The following is a 14,502-nucleotide window of genomic DNA, read 5'->3' as shown; positions in this document are numbered from 1 at the left end:
ACTTAGGAGGCAACTACGCTGACGGAAACGATGACTCGGCCTCCCGCGCTAAGTCTTCATTGCTGTTGTTGTGGTCTTCAGTCCTGAGACTGGTTTGATGCAGCTCTCCATGTTACTCTATCCTGTGCAAGCTTCTTCACATCACAGTACTTACTGCAACCTACATCCTTATGAACCTGCTTTGTGTATTCCTCTCTTGGTCTCCCTCTACGATTTTTACCCTCCACGCTGCCCTCCAATACTAAATTGGTGACCCATTGATGCCTCAGAACATGTTCTACCAACCGATCCTGTCTTATAGTCAAGTTGTGCCACAAACTCCTCTTCTCCCCAATTCTGTTCAATACCTCCTCATTAGTTATGTGATCTACCCATCTTAATCTTCAGCATTCTTCTGTAGAACCATATTTCCAAAGCTTCTATTCTCTTCTTGTCAAAACTATTTATCGTCCATGTTTCACTTCCATACATGGCTACATTCCATACAAATACTTTCAGAAACTACTTCCTGACACTTAAATCTATACTCAATGTTAACAAATTTCTCTTCTTCAGAAACGCTTTCCTTGCCATTGTCAGACTACATTTTACAATCATCAGTTATTTTGCTCCCCAAATAGCAAAATTCCTTTACTACTTTAAGTGTCTCATTTCCTAATCGAATTCCTTTAACATCACCCGACTTAAATCGACTACATTCCTTTATCCTAGTTTTGCTTATGTTGATGTTCATCTTATATCCTCCTTTCAAGACACTGTTCATTCCGTTCAACTGCTCTTCCAGGTCCCTTGCTGTCTCTGATAGAATTACAATGTCATCAGCAAACCTCAAAGTTTTTATTTCTTCTCCATGGATTTTAATACCGACTCAGAATTTTCCTTTTGTTTCCTTTTCTGCTTGTTCAATATACAGATTGAATAACATTGGGGAAAGGCTACAACCCTGTCAGACTCCCTTTCCAACCACTGCTTCCCTTTCATGTCATTCGACTCTTATAACTGCCGTCTGGTTTCTGTACAAATTGTAAATAGCTTTCGCTCCCTGTTTTACCCTTGTCACCTTCAGAATTTGAAATAGAGTCTTCATTATATTTATTAAAACTGTACATAATTCATCTTATGTCTTTGTTACTTGCTCGTATTTGCTTTCGTCTTGCTTTTGTTACATTTACAGCCAATACACTTCCGTGAACTGCCGAACAAACTGGAAATATTATTGTTGGTGGTCTGTTTTTAAGTGTAACTTTTCTAAATCAAGCGAAGACAAGATTACCGAACATAAGAAAGGTCTGTGCTCCTTATCAGATTTCTCTTTTATAAGGTGCATTTACAGTGATTTAATTCCTTATACTCTGTTCTGATATCACGGCGAATGTAGGCCGCAAAATTTATGATTTTGTACGGCAGATGGGATAACTGTTGTTGTGGGATCTGCTTAACATAGTAAGCGATGTAGAGAAGCAATAAGAGAATGGTGCATTAAGAGGACCAGAACCCGGAACTTCTGAAAGAAAAGAAAAAATTTAATGAAATAAACAAAAGTAAGAGAAATCCAATAAAAATTATTAATGGGAACGTAATTCTAACAACTTGTTGTTTAGGAGATGCTGAACTTTGAAACGTAAGCCCTATTGCTGGCGCCATTCTCTAAATATTATCTTTGTCTTAACGCCTAGATCTGATTCTGAATGTCACACGTTTAAAAATCAGATAATATAGATCGAGTCTTTAACGTCGCTGGGAGAAGTAACACGGTACTATTTGAGGTAATAGAAAGCAAATGGATATTGAGAAGATCACATAGCCCTTGAACAGTTGTAACTGATTATTCTGATCCGTATGATGGTGCAACAAAATGAGGTGCGACAAGAGGCTGAAGTATCAGGAAGTAGTGACTCAAAGTGAAAGTCACCGTTTTAGTTACTCATTTGGGAAAATTTTAGGTTGTACGACAAAATGTTGGTGTAAATTGAACCTTCACCTTGTAATTGAACAGTTAGCGGCTGAGTAATGCGTTAGACCTATTGTACCCTTCCTCAGTTACAAGCATTTCCTGACATGACACTGGACCTCATCTGTGATCCAGAGCTTATCCACAAATACGTTGTTGTCAGTGATGTCCGTCTTTGTCAGTAAGAAGAAACTAATCCTATGTTGTTCTTATTCTTTTGCAGTACTCGTATAATTGGCAACATGATCGTCGGGTACGGCTGAACCGATACCAAAAATTCGTCGGCCATCAAACTGAACGAAGGGCTCAGGAGCAATGAAAAGGGTCTACTACCTTCAAGATTTTGTACGGAGCGTCAACCTCTTGCTGAAATACATCAGTTTCTATTTCAGAGTCGTGTGTGTTTTCAGAACTTGAGATTTCATTGTGCGTTTCGAAAGTACCGAATCATGCCAGATCATTAAAAATGTCAAACGTTTCTCATTTATATGCGTATTTCTATTACACTCACCTCTACGCCTACATTTCCAGAAGATTTCACGACAATATGTATGACTCATCTCACTGGCAGTCAGTTACTGCTTTCATTTAATGCCCTTAGTAAAATAATTTCCAATAGACGTTTCAGAAGAAGGACAGGCTGAGATTGTATGTCTTGTTCCTGTCTATCGTTCCTCTGCTCGCTTCTCCGTTTTATCAGAGGAGCGTTATTTTCCTCAGATGCGTTAATTATTTAAGAGATGTTATTAAATGCAAGTTAAATGTCTTGTTGCTGAAATGCTAGATAGATATTTTACCTTCTTGTTGCCCATAAGATGGAAATGAAAGCTACAGAACAGGTTTTAGAGATAATTAGAAAAAACTTAAATATTTCACGAAGAAATAAGGTAAAGCATTCCATTACGAAATTTCGACACTCTTCATGTCGGCAGAGATACAAACGATAAAGAAGTCTTTTTAGAGCTTCAAGAATTTTGGCACATTTGTCGCCAGGCTCAACCATACACATTATTCACCGGCTGTTTTACGGTCACTATATGTTTAGAAATTAGTAAGTCCGGTATTTCAGAATATTTTCACAGTAGCACGTTTTGAACGTATTGAAGACATTTGTACCACAACGTAAGCATATCATTTGATATCATGCAGTCATATCTTACGAAAGGACGTTTCTTACTATCATTTTTCTTTTGAACTTTTCACTTACAGAAATCTTTAGCTTCCTCTTTAGCCATGGAACTTACCATGTAGTTAGCAAGATTTAGCTGTTTCAGGCATGAAATCAATCTGTGCATCGCACGAAGTTTGCTGGAGGAAAATATAGTCTGTCAGTGAGACGAAAAGTTCTTAGGTCCTAATTCCATATTCGAAAAAAGTGACGACTCTCTAAGCAGTTAGTCTCATATAAATCCTGACTATCTTTCTCTTGCATCCATAAAAACTGACAGTCAAACGTCTCTTGATTGTTTAAAAGATATGCGTTGTATTCAAATATTCAATTACAACAAACGACTGAAGTTCATTTTAAGCAATTAACCAATTTACTCACTGTTAATCCTACTCCGAAAGGGTACTTGAAGAACAGGTGTCCTTCGAACAACATGTCGGATGCGTCTCGGCGACGATAGACGTCAAACACCATCTCTGCGGTTCCTTGTTCTTCGCAGCTGCCCACTTCTTTGACGTCAATTGAGTAAGATCCCTGCAGAAAGATAATGGATTGTCAGTAAATACAATTGGAAAAAGAGTATTAAGGCATCATTTATTAAACAAAAAGCCAGCCGTTGTGGCCGAACGGTTCTAGGCGCTTCAGTCCGGAACCGCGCTGCTGCTACGGTCGCAAGTTTGAATCGTGCCTCGGGCATGGATGTGTGTGCTGTCGCTACGTTAGTTAGGTTTAAGTAGTTTTAAGTCTAGGGGACTCATGACCTCAGATTTTGAGTCCCATAGTGCTCAGAGACATTTGAAACATTTATTAAACTAAACAATGAACTAAAATGTTGCAGGACGAAATAAAGTGCATAAGCAGTTGATATTTTCGGTTTATGATTGTGCTAACCCCTGGAGAACAACGACATGGTAACAAAAGTAATCTTCAGTCTAAGGCGGGATTAGAAGCCAGAACTGGTAAGGCCTGCTGTAAGTCCAAACTATGAGTGCTATGATTATCTCTGATTAGGGCTAACAGTCAAAACTGCAGCCTTAGTTCTAGGTTGGTTGGTTGTTTGGGAAAGGAGACCAGACAGCGTGGTCATCGGTCTCATCGGATTAGGGAAGGATGGGGAAGGAAGTCGGCCGTGCCCGTTCAGAGGAACCATCCCGGTATTTGCCTGGAGTGATTTGGGGAAATCACGGAAAACCTAAATCAGGATGGCCGGACGCGGGATTTAACCGTCGTCCTCCCGAATGAGAGTCCAGTGTCTAACCACTGCGCCACCTCGCTCGGTCGTTTGTTCTAGGAGGTCAGAAATGGAGCAGTGAAGCTGAAAAATCGCAAGAAGGGGCGGTGGTCAAAAATCAGTGCAATGGGAACGCTTCTGAAGCACATATGACTTGTTAACACCGGAGTGCTTAAATGGCTTGATATTTGGAAGTAGTTGTTTTGAACTAAAAATCCTTAGAAGCGTATGCGCTGGGACTTCGTGACGTGCTTCTGTATAACACGACAGCACTGTGAGAACATCCAAAATGATGAATGTAGCAAAAATAAGGTGTTGAATTCATATGAAGAGCATACGTCATGGCACTTTAAGAAGTGATGCCATAAACATTGGACATCTGTTGACACTATGAGAGTACAGACAAATGGAAAGCTGGCTTTACGGAGTTTGTTCAGTGATGTTACAGTCGAGTTAACATCCGGGATGGTATCGAAAGAATAGCCAATATCGCTGAGTAGTACTTTAAGTAGGTATTGTTGAGAATTGCTGGAAGATTCCGTATGGTTATTTGATCAATTTATTCGGTATACATCATACTTTCAGAGAGTATTTCCTCATGATAGAGAAGCTGAAAATATGATCTCGCTACATCGGTTTCTGAGAACAACTGTCTTGCGGTAGAACAGCTCTTTCGGGAAAGTCAAGAGATATATAACGACGCTGTATTACATATTGACAGTTGTCTTGAAATCTCAGCAGAATATGCAGCACAGAAACAAATGGAACTGTTCCACAACTGGAAGGTGTACCTCGCTGTACAAGTAATCTCGATTATCACTAACTATGTCAGCGTGTGGAATATAAAGTGCCTTACTAAATCCTGGATGTCTCCGGAACGAAAAGAACATGTGAGCCGTGAATCTTCAGTGTTTCCAGTGTACCAACAGATCACTGTCACGTAGACATAAATTAATGAAAATCACGATATCTCGTATCAAATCAATATCTCAAAAATCTCAATTCATCAAATAAGTATGTGCGAAAATGTTGAGAGCATCACTTTCAAACACCACTTACAACTTGATGCGGCACCTGACCGGTTTTATGGGGAACATGGCTTCCACACAAGTGTGATCAAAATTAATAACCGGTACGACTCTAGTTTTGTGGATTTTCAGCTGATATAACCATTGTTTCTTAACGATGCTTCGTACGTAAACAAAATCTTCCATGAAACGGCTGCAACAGTTTGCAGTTTTTGTAAACACTATTCGGATAGTTGTAAATATTTTAAAAGCCGTTGGCATAAAGCTACAGTATTAATCGAGCCTATAACGGTTGAAATGCGCAGCGTTGTAGTATTCGCAGAACGCGTGCACGTTCAAATTGCATCGTAGTCGCATGTGGATAGTGGTTTATCGCTGCTGAGGTATGAGTTGCGTTTCTCTCACCAGTAGCTGCTCTTTTTCTTGGAATATTATATTATTCACACTTACAGTTTCGAAAGACAGTATTGAAAATAACTTAAAAGCAAACGTCGTATGGCATTATTGGTTGGGATATCCCACTGGGTGGTTACAGCCGCCTGTCGGAAAGCTTGATGTTGCTCACCACACATCCGCCTCTTTTCTTGCGGACGTGTGATGGATGTGTTGAATGTGTAGTTGTAGAGTGTAGGTGAGTATAATAGGTAAGTGCATCGTGTAGTTTTATGTTTATGTTACACGATGAAGTGAGCAGGCAGAGGATGGAATCCGCTGGCAGCACGTAGTGTATTCCTGTCGAATAGCATCTAGGGGACTACCGAACTTAGCGTTTCATGCAGCGGACGGACCACCGTCAACAGTTCCATATGCCATCACTTTAAGAGACGCTCCGAGATGCCTGGAATCAGGAACTTTACGCCAACAGCTCTTCTCCCCTTGCAGACCTCTGTGGTGAATTGTTAAATGAGGGTCGCTTGTTTAAGTACCCTTCCAGCTTTTGGACGTGGGTGTTAATTCGAAGTGGTATCCAAAAAAACCCAAAATTTGTATGTTGCTCCAAAATGTTTACGGATTCAGTGAAATACCGTTAGGCGCCTCTCCATACAGCAGTGTGGTAAGTCGTTACGAGCTAAGTGATTTGGTTAGCTGTTGGTGAGCATGTTTCAACAGTATAGTGTCCATGATTTGCGTTTTTGCAACAGCTCATATGAAAAAGTAGAGTGTTGGTATAAAGTTTCGATTTACACCTGCGAAAACCGCTGCATAAAATCTTCAACAAGCTTGTGAAGACAACACACTACGTTTTATACAGACGTACCACTGGGATGACTGCTATAATATTTTCGAAAACGGTCGAATGCGACTGACGATGGTGGCCGTTCCAGCCCGTAGTCAAATGGTATCAAACCAGAAAATATTTAGAAAGTGAGGGATCTGATTGTACTAGATCGCAGACACAGGGTCCAAGATGTCTGCACTGCATTGGTGATGAGTTATGGTACATTTTAACATGAAAGGGATTTCAGTGAAGATGTACTACGACTAATTCAAGATGTCCAGAAGCAACATCGCTTGGAAGCCTGTAGATATAGTGATTCAAGGCAATATAGACGTACTTTCAAAGGTACTCACGGTTGACGAAAGGGGGTACTACGGCTACGACACTGAAACCAAGCAGCAATCGTTATAGTGAAAGAATCCACTTTTACGTCGGTCAGAAGAAGCTATACAAGAGTAACATTAAGTCCTTATTAACCCTAGAACCACCAAGGTATTTTAGGTTACACGGAGCACCAACCAAGGGCAAATTTTGCCCGTGTTACAATAAGTTGTAAATCTTGTAATTCGTTGTAACATGTATTTATTTTATGTAATTCTGTTTCCATTGAGATATTAGTTTAACAGGAAATAGTGGCAACATAATTGAAAGCTTAATTTTAACACTCATAGGGTGAATATAACAACGAAGAATGGTAAAATCGTGGTCAATGAAAGTTCGTGTAAACAAGATAAGAAGGTTTGTAATTGAATACGAAGGTTGTCTAAAGTTTCTATGCACTCTTTGACCTATTAACTGTATAATACAACTTTGTCATGGAGAGAAAGTTTCAAATAAAGAAATGAAAACACTTGCTAAAATACATGTTATTGTACATTGAAAACTCCTTCCATTTAGGGACATTCATCTTGATCAGTGTGTATGAGTTAACTGCAGCTATTTCAAGTATGTTGTAGAACATTGACAATGGCCATCTTCTCGTACACCTTTTCGTAGAGTATGTCCTAACCATTTGATCTACTGCATCCACTCCGCCCTTAATGGAATTATAGTAGAGGATTATGTATGTTTTCTTTTTTGGTGTATCAACTTCTACTCCTGCGTGACGATGTTGTGTAGGCAACATCAACAGATTTGTCTTTGGTTTTTACTTTGTGATGCAAGAGACAATTGTTACTGGCGGCTTCTTGGAAGATGAGTTTGTGAATGCGTATTTGGAGGAATACAGCTCTCTGCCTGCTGTCGTCTTTGGTTCCTGCGGTAAATGTTTTCTGTTTGATTTGAGTATCCCAACCAATGTCAGTTTGTAGTCTTGATAGAGAATGTCCGCCAACTCCACAGAAGTGTAGAAGCTTGTCAGTTGTGACATTGTAGCCTGTATTGTTTATTGGCTCCACCAGTCTCTTCAGAATCTCAAAAGGACCTCGTTCACTGGCAGGTCTACTGTATTTTCTAGCATACATTTTTATTTTTATTATGTATCGTTCAGTTACACTACAAAGCATTCTGGCTAATACTCCATATTATCCAGGTTTGTCTTTGAGGAAAACTTTGAAAGGACAACAACGACCTCTGAAAAGACACAACATTTCATCAATTGTATTGTCAGGTCCACTTCTGAAGTACCGTAGAAATATTCCATTCATTACTTCACGCGGCGGCGCAAATTTGTCACGTACACGTCTTCCTGACTGGTGCCTTTATCATCAAAGCGAATAATTTTCAATAGTTGAAATTCTCTTGTCTTACTCATAGCTCCTCTATAAATCGCTCTTTCCACTAAATTTGACCATAAATCAGATAAAGAAATATTGGTGTCCTGGTAAACTTCCATTACAGCTAAAATTCCCATCAATGCATATATTTCAGAATCGCTAACGGGAGAAACGATTTGTCTTCCAGCTTCTTCATTTGTATGGTCAAGTATTTTCCGTACTAATTCAGGAGTGAAATTTTTTTAAAAAGTTTCGCATATGCTTGTTACTTTCCCAGCACTGGGTATTCCTAGACATTCACGGACTATGTTACCAAAATACCTTTTACTATGTCTCAGAGCTTCTGCAAGATACACTCTGCCAAAACTTGTAACATATATATTTGGAGCGTTACCTGCATGGTTTGTTTCTTCTACATTGTCGTCCGCTTCTTCACTGGAATCCTTTTCTACTTCTGTATGAACTGACTCAAAATCACTTAAATCTGATAATTCGTCGTCGAGTAACAGTTCTTTAAGAACTTCTGCGTCGTTCAAGCCTCTATAAGTCATCCTACAAATTCGACTTTACAATAAAGGCGTCGCTCTACTGTGACAAACTGCTAATAGTAATAATGACAAGTCTAAAATCAACAATGAAAGTGAAACTGAAGAATTAGATGTTCAACAAACCACTCATGTTCGAGGTTTGCAACTCAATAAAAGAAAGAAAAACGTACTGGCAAATTTTGCCCATGCTTGGTGGCTGTAGAGAAGATAATAAGAATTATGGTCGCGTGGAGTACCAACCCCGGGCAAAATGTGCCCTACGGCGTAAAATTTCCATTTTGTTCTTGCTGTTATAAAAATTTAACCATAGAAACGTACAGCATAGTGTATTATAAGGTAACAGACAAATAGAAAAAGACCCAAAAACATAGAAGAATATTTGCCATGACATTTAAAAAAATAAAAATCTACGGGTAATTTTTGCCTGTGCTTGGTGTTTATAGTGTTAATCTATTCTTTTACAATGACGGGATTGTTGGTAAAGATTTTGTCCCTTCTAGTCTACATCTACATCTACAAGGATACTCTGCCAATCACACTCAAATTCCTGGGAGAGGGTTCATCGAACCATCTTCAGAATAATTCTTTTTTATTCCACCCTACGACATTCGCGGAAAAAACGAACACGTATGTCTTTCTGTGCGAGCTCTGATTTTCCTTATTTTATTATGATGATCGTTTCTCCCTACTTATGTCGGCTTCAACAAAATATTTTCACATTCGGAGAAGGTTGGCGACTGGAAGAAGGAAGATTCCACCGCATCGCGAAACGCTTTTTTTTATAAAGACGTCCACCTCAAATTCTGTATCATGTCTGTGACACCATCTCCTCAATTTCTCGAAAATACAAAACGTGCTGCACTTCTCTGAACTTTCTCGGTGTATTCCGTTAATACTGTCTGGTAAGAACCCATACCGCGCAGCAATACTCCAACAGAGGACGGACAAGTGTAGTGTAGCCAGTCCGTTTAGTAGACCTGTCGCATCACCTAAGTGTTGTGCCAATAAAAAGCAGTCTCTCTTTCATCTTCCCTAAACACATTCTGTGGGTTCTTTCCCATTTCAGATGTTCTTTATTGTAATTCCTAGGTATTTAGTTGAATTGATTTATCGTGTAGGCGAAGTTTATCGGACTCCTTTTAGCACTCATATAAATGACCTTACACATGTCATTACTTAGGGTCAATTGCTAATTTTCGCACCATATAGACACCTTTTCTAAATCTTTTCGCAACTTATTTGATCTTCTGATAACTCTGCTAGACTTAAACGACAGCAGAAGCTGCAAACAACTTAAGGCAGCGCTCCGATTTTCTAATAAAATCGTTAAATGAAGTGATTGTAATTAAAGTTAAACTTTCAAAACGATGTAGAAATAACACCACTGGTCAGAATAACGTCAAATTGCAACGGAACATTATCGGAGACGGGGGAACCGTACGGCCGAAGAAAAAAATAGTGTGAAAATCGATCAATAGATGGTGCTTTGTGCGTCAGAACACATAAATAGCCGGCCGCGGTGGCCGTGCGGTGCTAGGCGCTGCAGTCCGGAACCGCGGGACTGCTACGGTCGCAGGTTCGAATCCTGCCTAGGGCATGGATGTGTGTGATGTCCTTAGGTTAGTTAGGTTTAAGTAGTTCTAAGTTTTGGGGACTAATGACCTAAGATGTTAGGTCCCATAGTGCTCAGAGCCATTTGAACCATTTTTTTGAACACATAAATAAAAACACCTTTCATGCGCACTACGCACTGAAGTTGGTATAAATACGCCATATACAAGGCTTTTCCTCCTTTCACGGTTGCGACGTTCGACATGACTGTCTCAATGCAGGATCGCGCTCTGCTTGTAAAGCTGTATTAGAAGAACGATGACTGTGCACACGTCACTCTGCTGACGCTCCACACACTGAAGGATTTTAAAAAAAGGCGTTGGTCCGATGGCTGCAGCGTATCTGGAGAAAATGATTCGGAAATTCGAAAAGACAGGTTCTTTTGGTGTGCAAGCTCGTAGAGAGAGGAAACGAATTGATTCCACGTCAGTAGAAGCAATGACCACAGCAATGCTGGAGGAGCCGAGTGGTGGTGTGCAAACGTGTAGTGCACGGAGAATTGCCCAAGCATTGGACATACCCAGGAGCACGGTGCGTAAAATCCTACGAAACATCCTTCTTTGTTATCCATTCAAAATTACGCACGTGCAAGAGTTGCTTCCTGTTCATGTGCCCGCAAGAGAGACCTTTCCTTTAGAATTTCTTCCCCGCATGAAAGTGGACAGTGATTGGCCGTGGAAGATTTTGTGGACAGACGAAGCCCACTCCAATCTGACAGGACATGTCAATAAACAAAATTGTCGGATACGGGCAACGGAAAACCCACCATTTCATCCTGAAATGGTCACTGTGTGGTACGGGTTTACGGCATCATTTATCATAGGGCCGTATTTTTTCGAAGAGATAGGTGATTCCGGTCCTGTTACCTGTACCGTCACTGGTAAGCGCTATGAGTGTCATTTGCGCTACCATGTCATTTTAACTCTTCAAAAGCGTGGATGTGTGGGGGGATCATTTTTATGCTTGATGGCGCACCTCCGCACATTGGAAATCCAGTTAAGCATTTGCTGAAGCATCACTCGGAATTATCAGCCACCATTTCCCTACAGCCTGGCCGTCCCGATCACATGATCTTAATCCGTGTGACTTGTGGCTGTGGGGCTATCTGAAAGATGTTGTGTTCTGTGTTCCGATAGTAAACTTAGCTGCACTGAAGACACGCATTGCGCAACATGTTCTGAACGTGACCCCGGAAACACTTCGATCGGTTAAGGAACATGCTTTTTCTCGATTTCAACTTGTTGCAGAAAACGGTGGACAACATATCGAATATATTTTGCATCAGTCACACGGAAATTAATAATCCGATTCGATTTTGATTCATGCTTTTATGCGGTTTTTGGCCTCGGGATAATTAAAACCGATTTTTCCCATCCGATGTGAAATTACCTTGCCGTGGTGGATGGGCTTACGCAACTAACAGTATCACATCTTTACGCCCATGGAAAGTGAATAGTACAATTTTTTTTAACGTCAAACGTTCACCACAGGCATTGTTGTATGATTCATTTGTCATTTTGAGTCGACCACTGTTAAATTATGATGCTTACAGTGCCATCTATTGCTAAATTTTATAACTATTTACTTTTATTCTGCCATACGTTTTCCCCCTTCTCTGATAATATTCCGTTGCAATTTGACGTCATTCTGACCAGTGATGTTCTTTTTATAGCAGTTTGAAAGTTTCATTATAATCACCCTGTAGATAAGGAACAGCAGAGGCCCTATAACACAACCTTGGCGAACGCCGGAAATCATTTATGTTTTATTCGATGACCTCCAGTCAGTTGCTACGAACTGTGAACTCTCTGGCAGGAAATCATGCATCCAATTGCGTAACTGTGATGATATTCCACAAGCAGATTATTTGACTGCAAGCCACTTGTGAAATATAGTGTTAAATGCATTCTGGAAATATAAAAATAACGATATCCATTGTCGGTGGCACTCGAAACTTCGTGATAATCAATTTGCATTAGGGAAGTTAAATTCTACCACAGAGTCAGTTCTGTAATGTGATTGAGAATACAAATAAGACAAAAATATCAAGAGTTGCATGTGGTTAGATGTAATCAGCTGTACCACTACGGTTTAAGGCGTCTGACAGAGGACACGAGGAGAAAATACTTTCACAGATGCGATAAATGATATTTTATATACAAGACAATGTACGACTTCATATACGCGCAACATTATTAGTAATTGTTTTAATTAAAAACATAATGACAATTATTATCACAAGACTTGGTCCCATGTGAATTCTTCGCCTTATCCGTGATGAAGATCAAAACTCTTCATCTCAGAGTAGCATATGCAACCTACGTTTTCAATTATTTGCTGAATGTATTCCAATTTCTGCTTTCAACAACAGTTTTCGACCTCTATAGCTCCCCCTAATAACGTGTAAGTCATTCCCTTGTGTTTTAACAGATGTGCTGCTATCCAGTCACTTCTCCATGTCAATGTTTTCCTCATGCTCAGTTCCTTTCCAATTTTGGACAGAACATCTTGTTCCTTACCTTATCAGTCCACTAAGCTTCAACATTCGCCTGTAGCACCACATCTCAAATGCTTCGATTATCTTCTCTTCCGGTTTTCCTACAGTCCGTGTTCCACTGCCGTACAACGCTGTACTCCAAACGTACATTCTCAGAAATTTCTTCCCCAAATTAGGGCCTATATTTAATAATAATATATTTCTCTTGGCCAGGAATGCCCTATTTGCCAGTGCTAGTCTGCTTTTGATGTCCTCCTTGCTCCTTCCGGCCGGCCGAGGTGGCCGAGCGGTTCTAGGCGCTACTGTCTGGCACCGTGCGACCTCTACGGTCGCAAGTTCGAATCGTGCCTCAGGCATGGATGTGTGGATGTCCTTACGTTAGTTAGGTTTATGTAGTCCTAAGTTCTATGGTACTGATGACTTCAGAAGTTAAGTCCCATAGTGCTCAGAGCCATTTGAACCATTTTTGCTCCTTCCGTCATTGGTTATTTAGCTGCCTATATAGACTACTTAAAATCTTCTACTTCGAGACCATCAATCCTGACGTTACGTTTGTTGCAGTTCTCATTTCTGCTACTTCTAATTACTTTCGCCTTTCTTCGACTTACTCTCACTCTGTGTTCTGTACCCGTTACATTGTTCGTTCTATTTAGCAGATCATGTAATTCTTCTTCACTTTCACTCAGGATAGCAATGTCATCAACTAATCGTATCATTGATATCCTTTCACCTTGAATTATAATTCCACTCCTGAACCTTTCTTTAATTGAAACTTCGATGTAGAGACCGAGCAGTAGGGGAGAAAGACTACATCCCCGTCTTACGCCCTTTTTAATTCGAGTACTTTGATCTTGGTCGTCCATTCTTATTACTCCCTCTTAGCTCTTGTGCATATTGTATATTATCCGCCTCTCCCTGTAGCTTACCCCTATTTTGGTCAGAAGTCCGGAAGTCTTGCATCATTTTACATTCTCGAACCCTTTTTTCCAGATCGATGAACACATTTTTTTGTCTTGCTTCAATTATCAAGGGCAACGACCTTCCCACAGTGGACACACCGGTTCCCATCAGATCACCGAATTTAAGTGCTTTCGGGTGTGGCCGGCACGTGGATGGGTGACCACCCGGGCTGCCATGCCCTGTTGCCATTTTTCGGGGTGCACTCAGCCTCGTGATGCCAATTGAGGAGCTACCTATCCGCATCCTCAGCTGAAGATGATACGGCGGTCGGATGGTCCCGATGGGCTACTTGTAGCCTGAAGACGGCGTGCTCTCCATAATCAGCCGCAACAGTTGGATTGTTCTCTGGTGTCTTTATCTTTCCTTAAGCCAAACTGATAGTCATCTAACACATCCTCACTTTTCTTTTCCATTTTTCTGTAAATTATTTTTGTAGGTAATTTTGATGCATGATCTGTTAAGTTGATTGTGCGTTAGTTCTCGCACTTGTCAGTTCGTTCAGTCTACAGAATTTTTTGTTTGATATTTTTCTGAAAGTCAGATGGTATGTCGCCAGAGGCATACATTCTACACA

At 40.4% G+C, this 14,502-nt stretch overlaps 1 protein-coding gene across 1 annotated transcript in view; it reads right to left on the bottom strand.

Moving 5' to 3' along the window:
• LOC126267185 (uncharacterized) overlaps positions 1-14,502 on the bottom strand; it is a 33,115-nt gene that overhangs the window by 12,598 nt on the left and 6,015 nt on the right. Inside the window, exon 2 of the mRNA XM_049972153.1 lies at positions 3,501-3,653. Coding sequence (XP_049828110.1) covers positions 3,501-3,653 — 153 coding nt within the window. The remainder of the gene's footprint in view (positions 1-3,500; positions 3,654-14,502) is intronic.

The sequence above is a fragment of the Schistocerca gregaria genome, chromosome 4, assembly GCF_023897955.1.
Source record: "Schistocerca gregaria isolate iqSchGreg1 chromosome 4, iqSchGreg1.2, whole genome shotgun sequence".
Taxonomy (NCBI): domain Eukaryota; kingdom Metazoa; phylum Arthropoda; class Insecta; order Orthoptera; family Acrididae; genus Schistocerca; species Schistocerca gregaria.
Note: the sequence above shows the minus strand (reverse complement) of the source record. Positions and strands in the feature narration are given on the sequence as shown.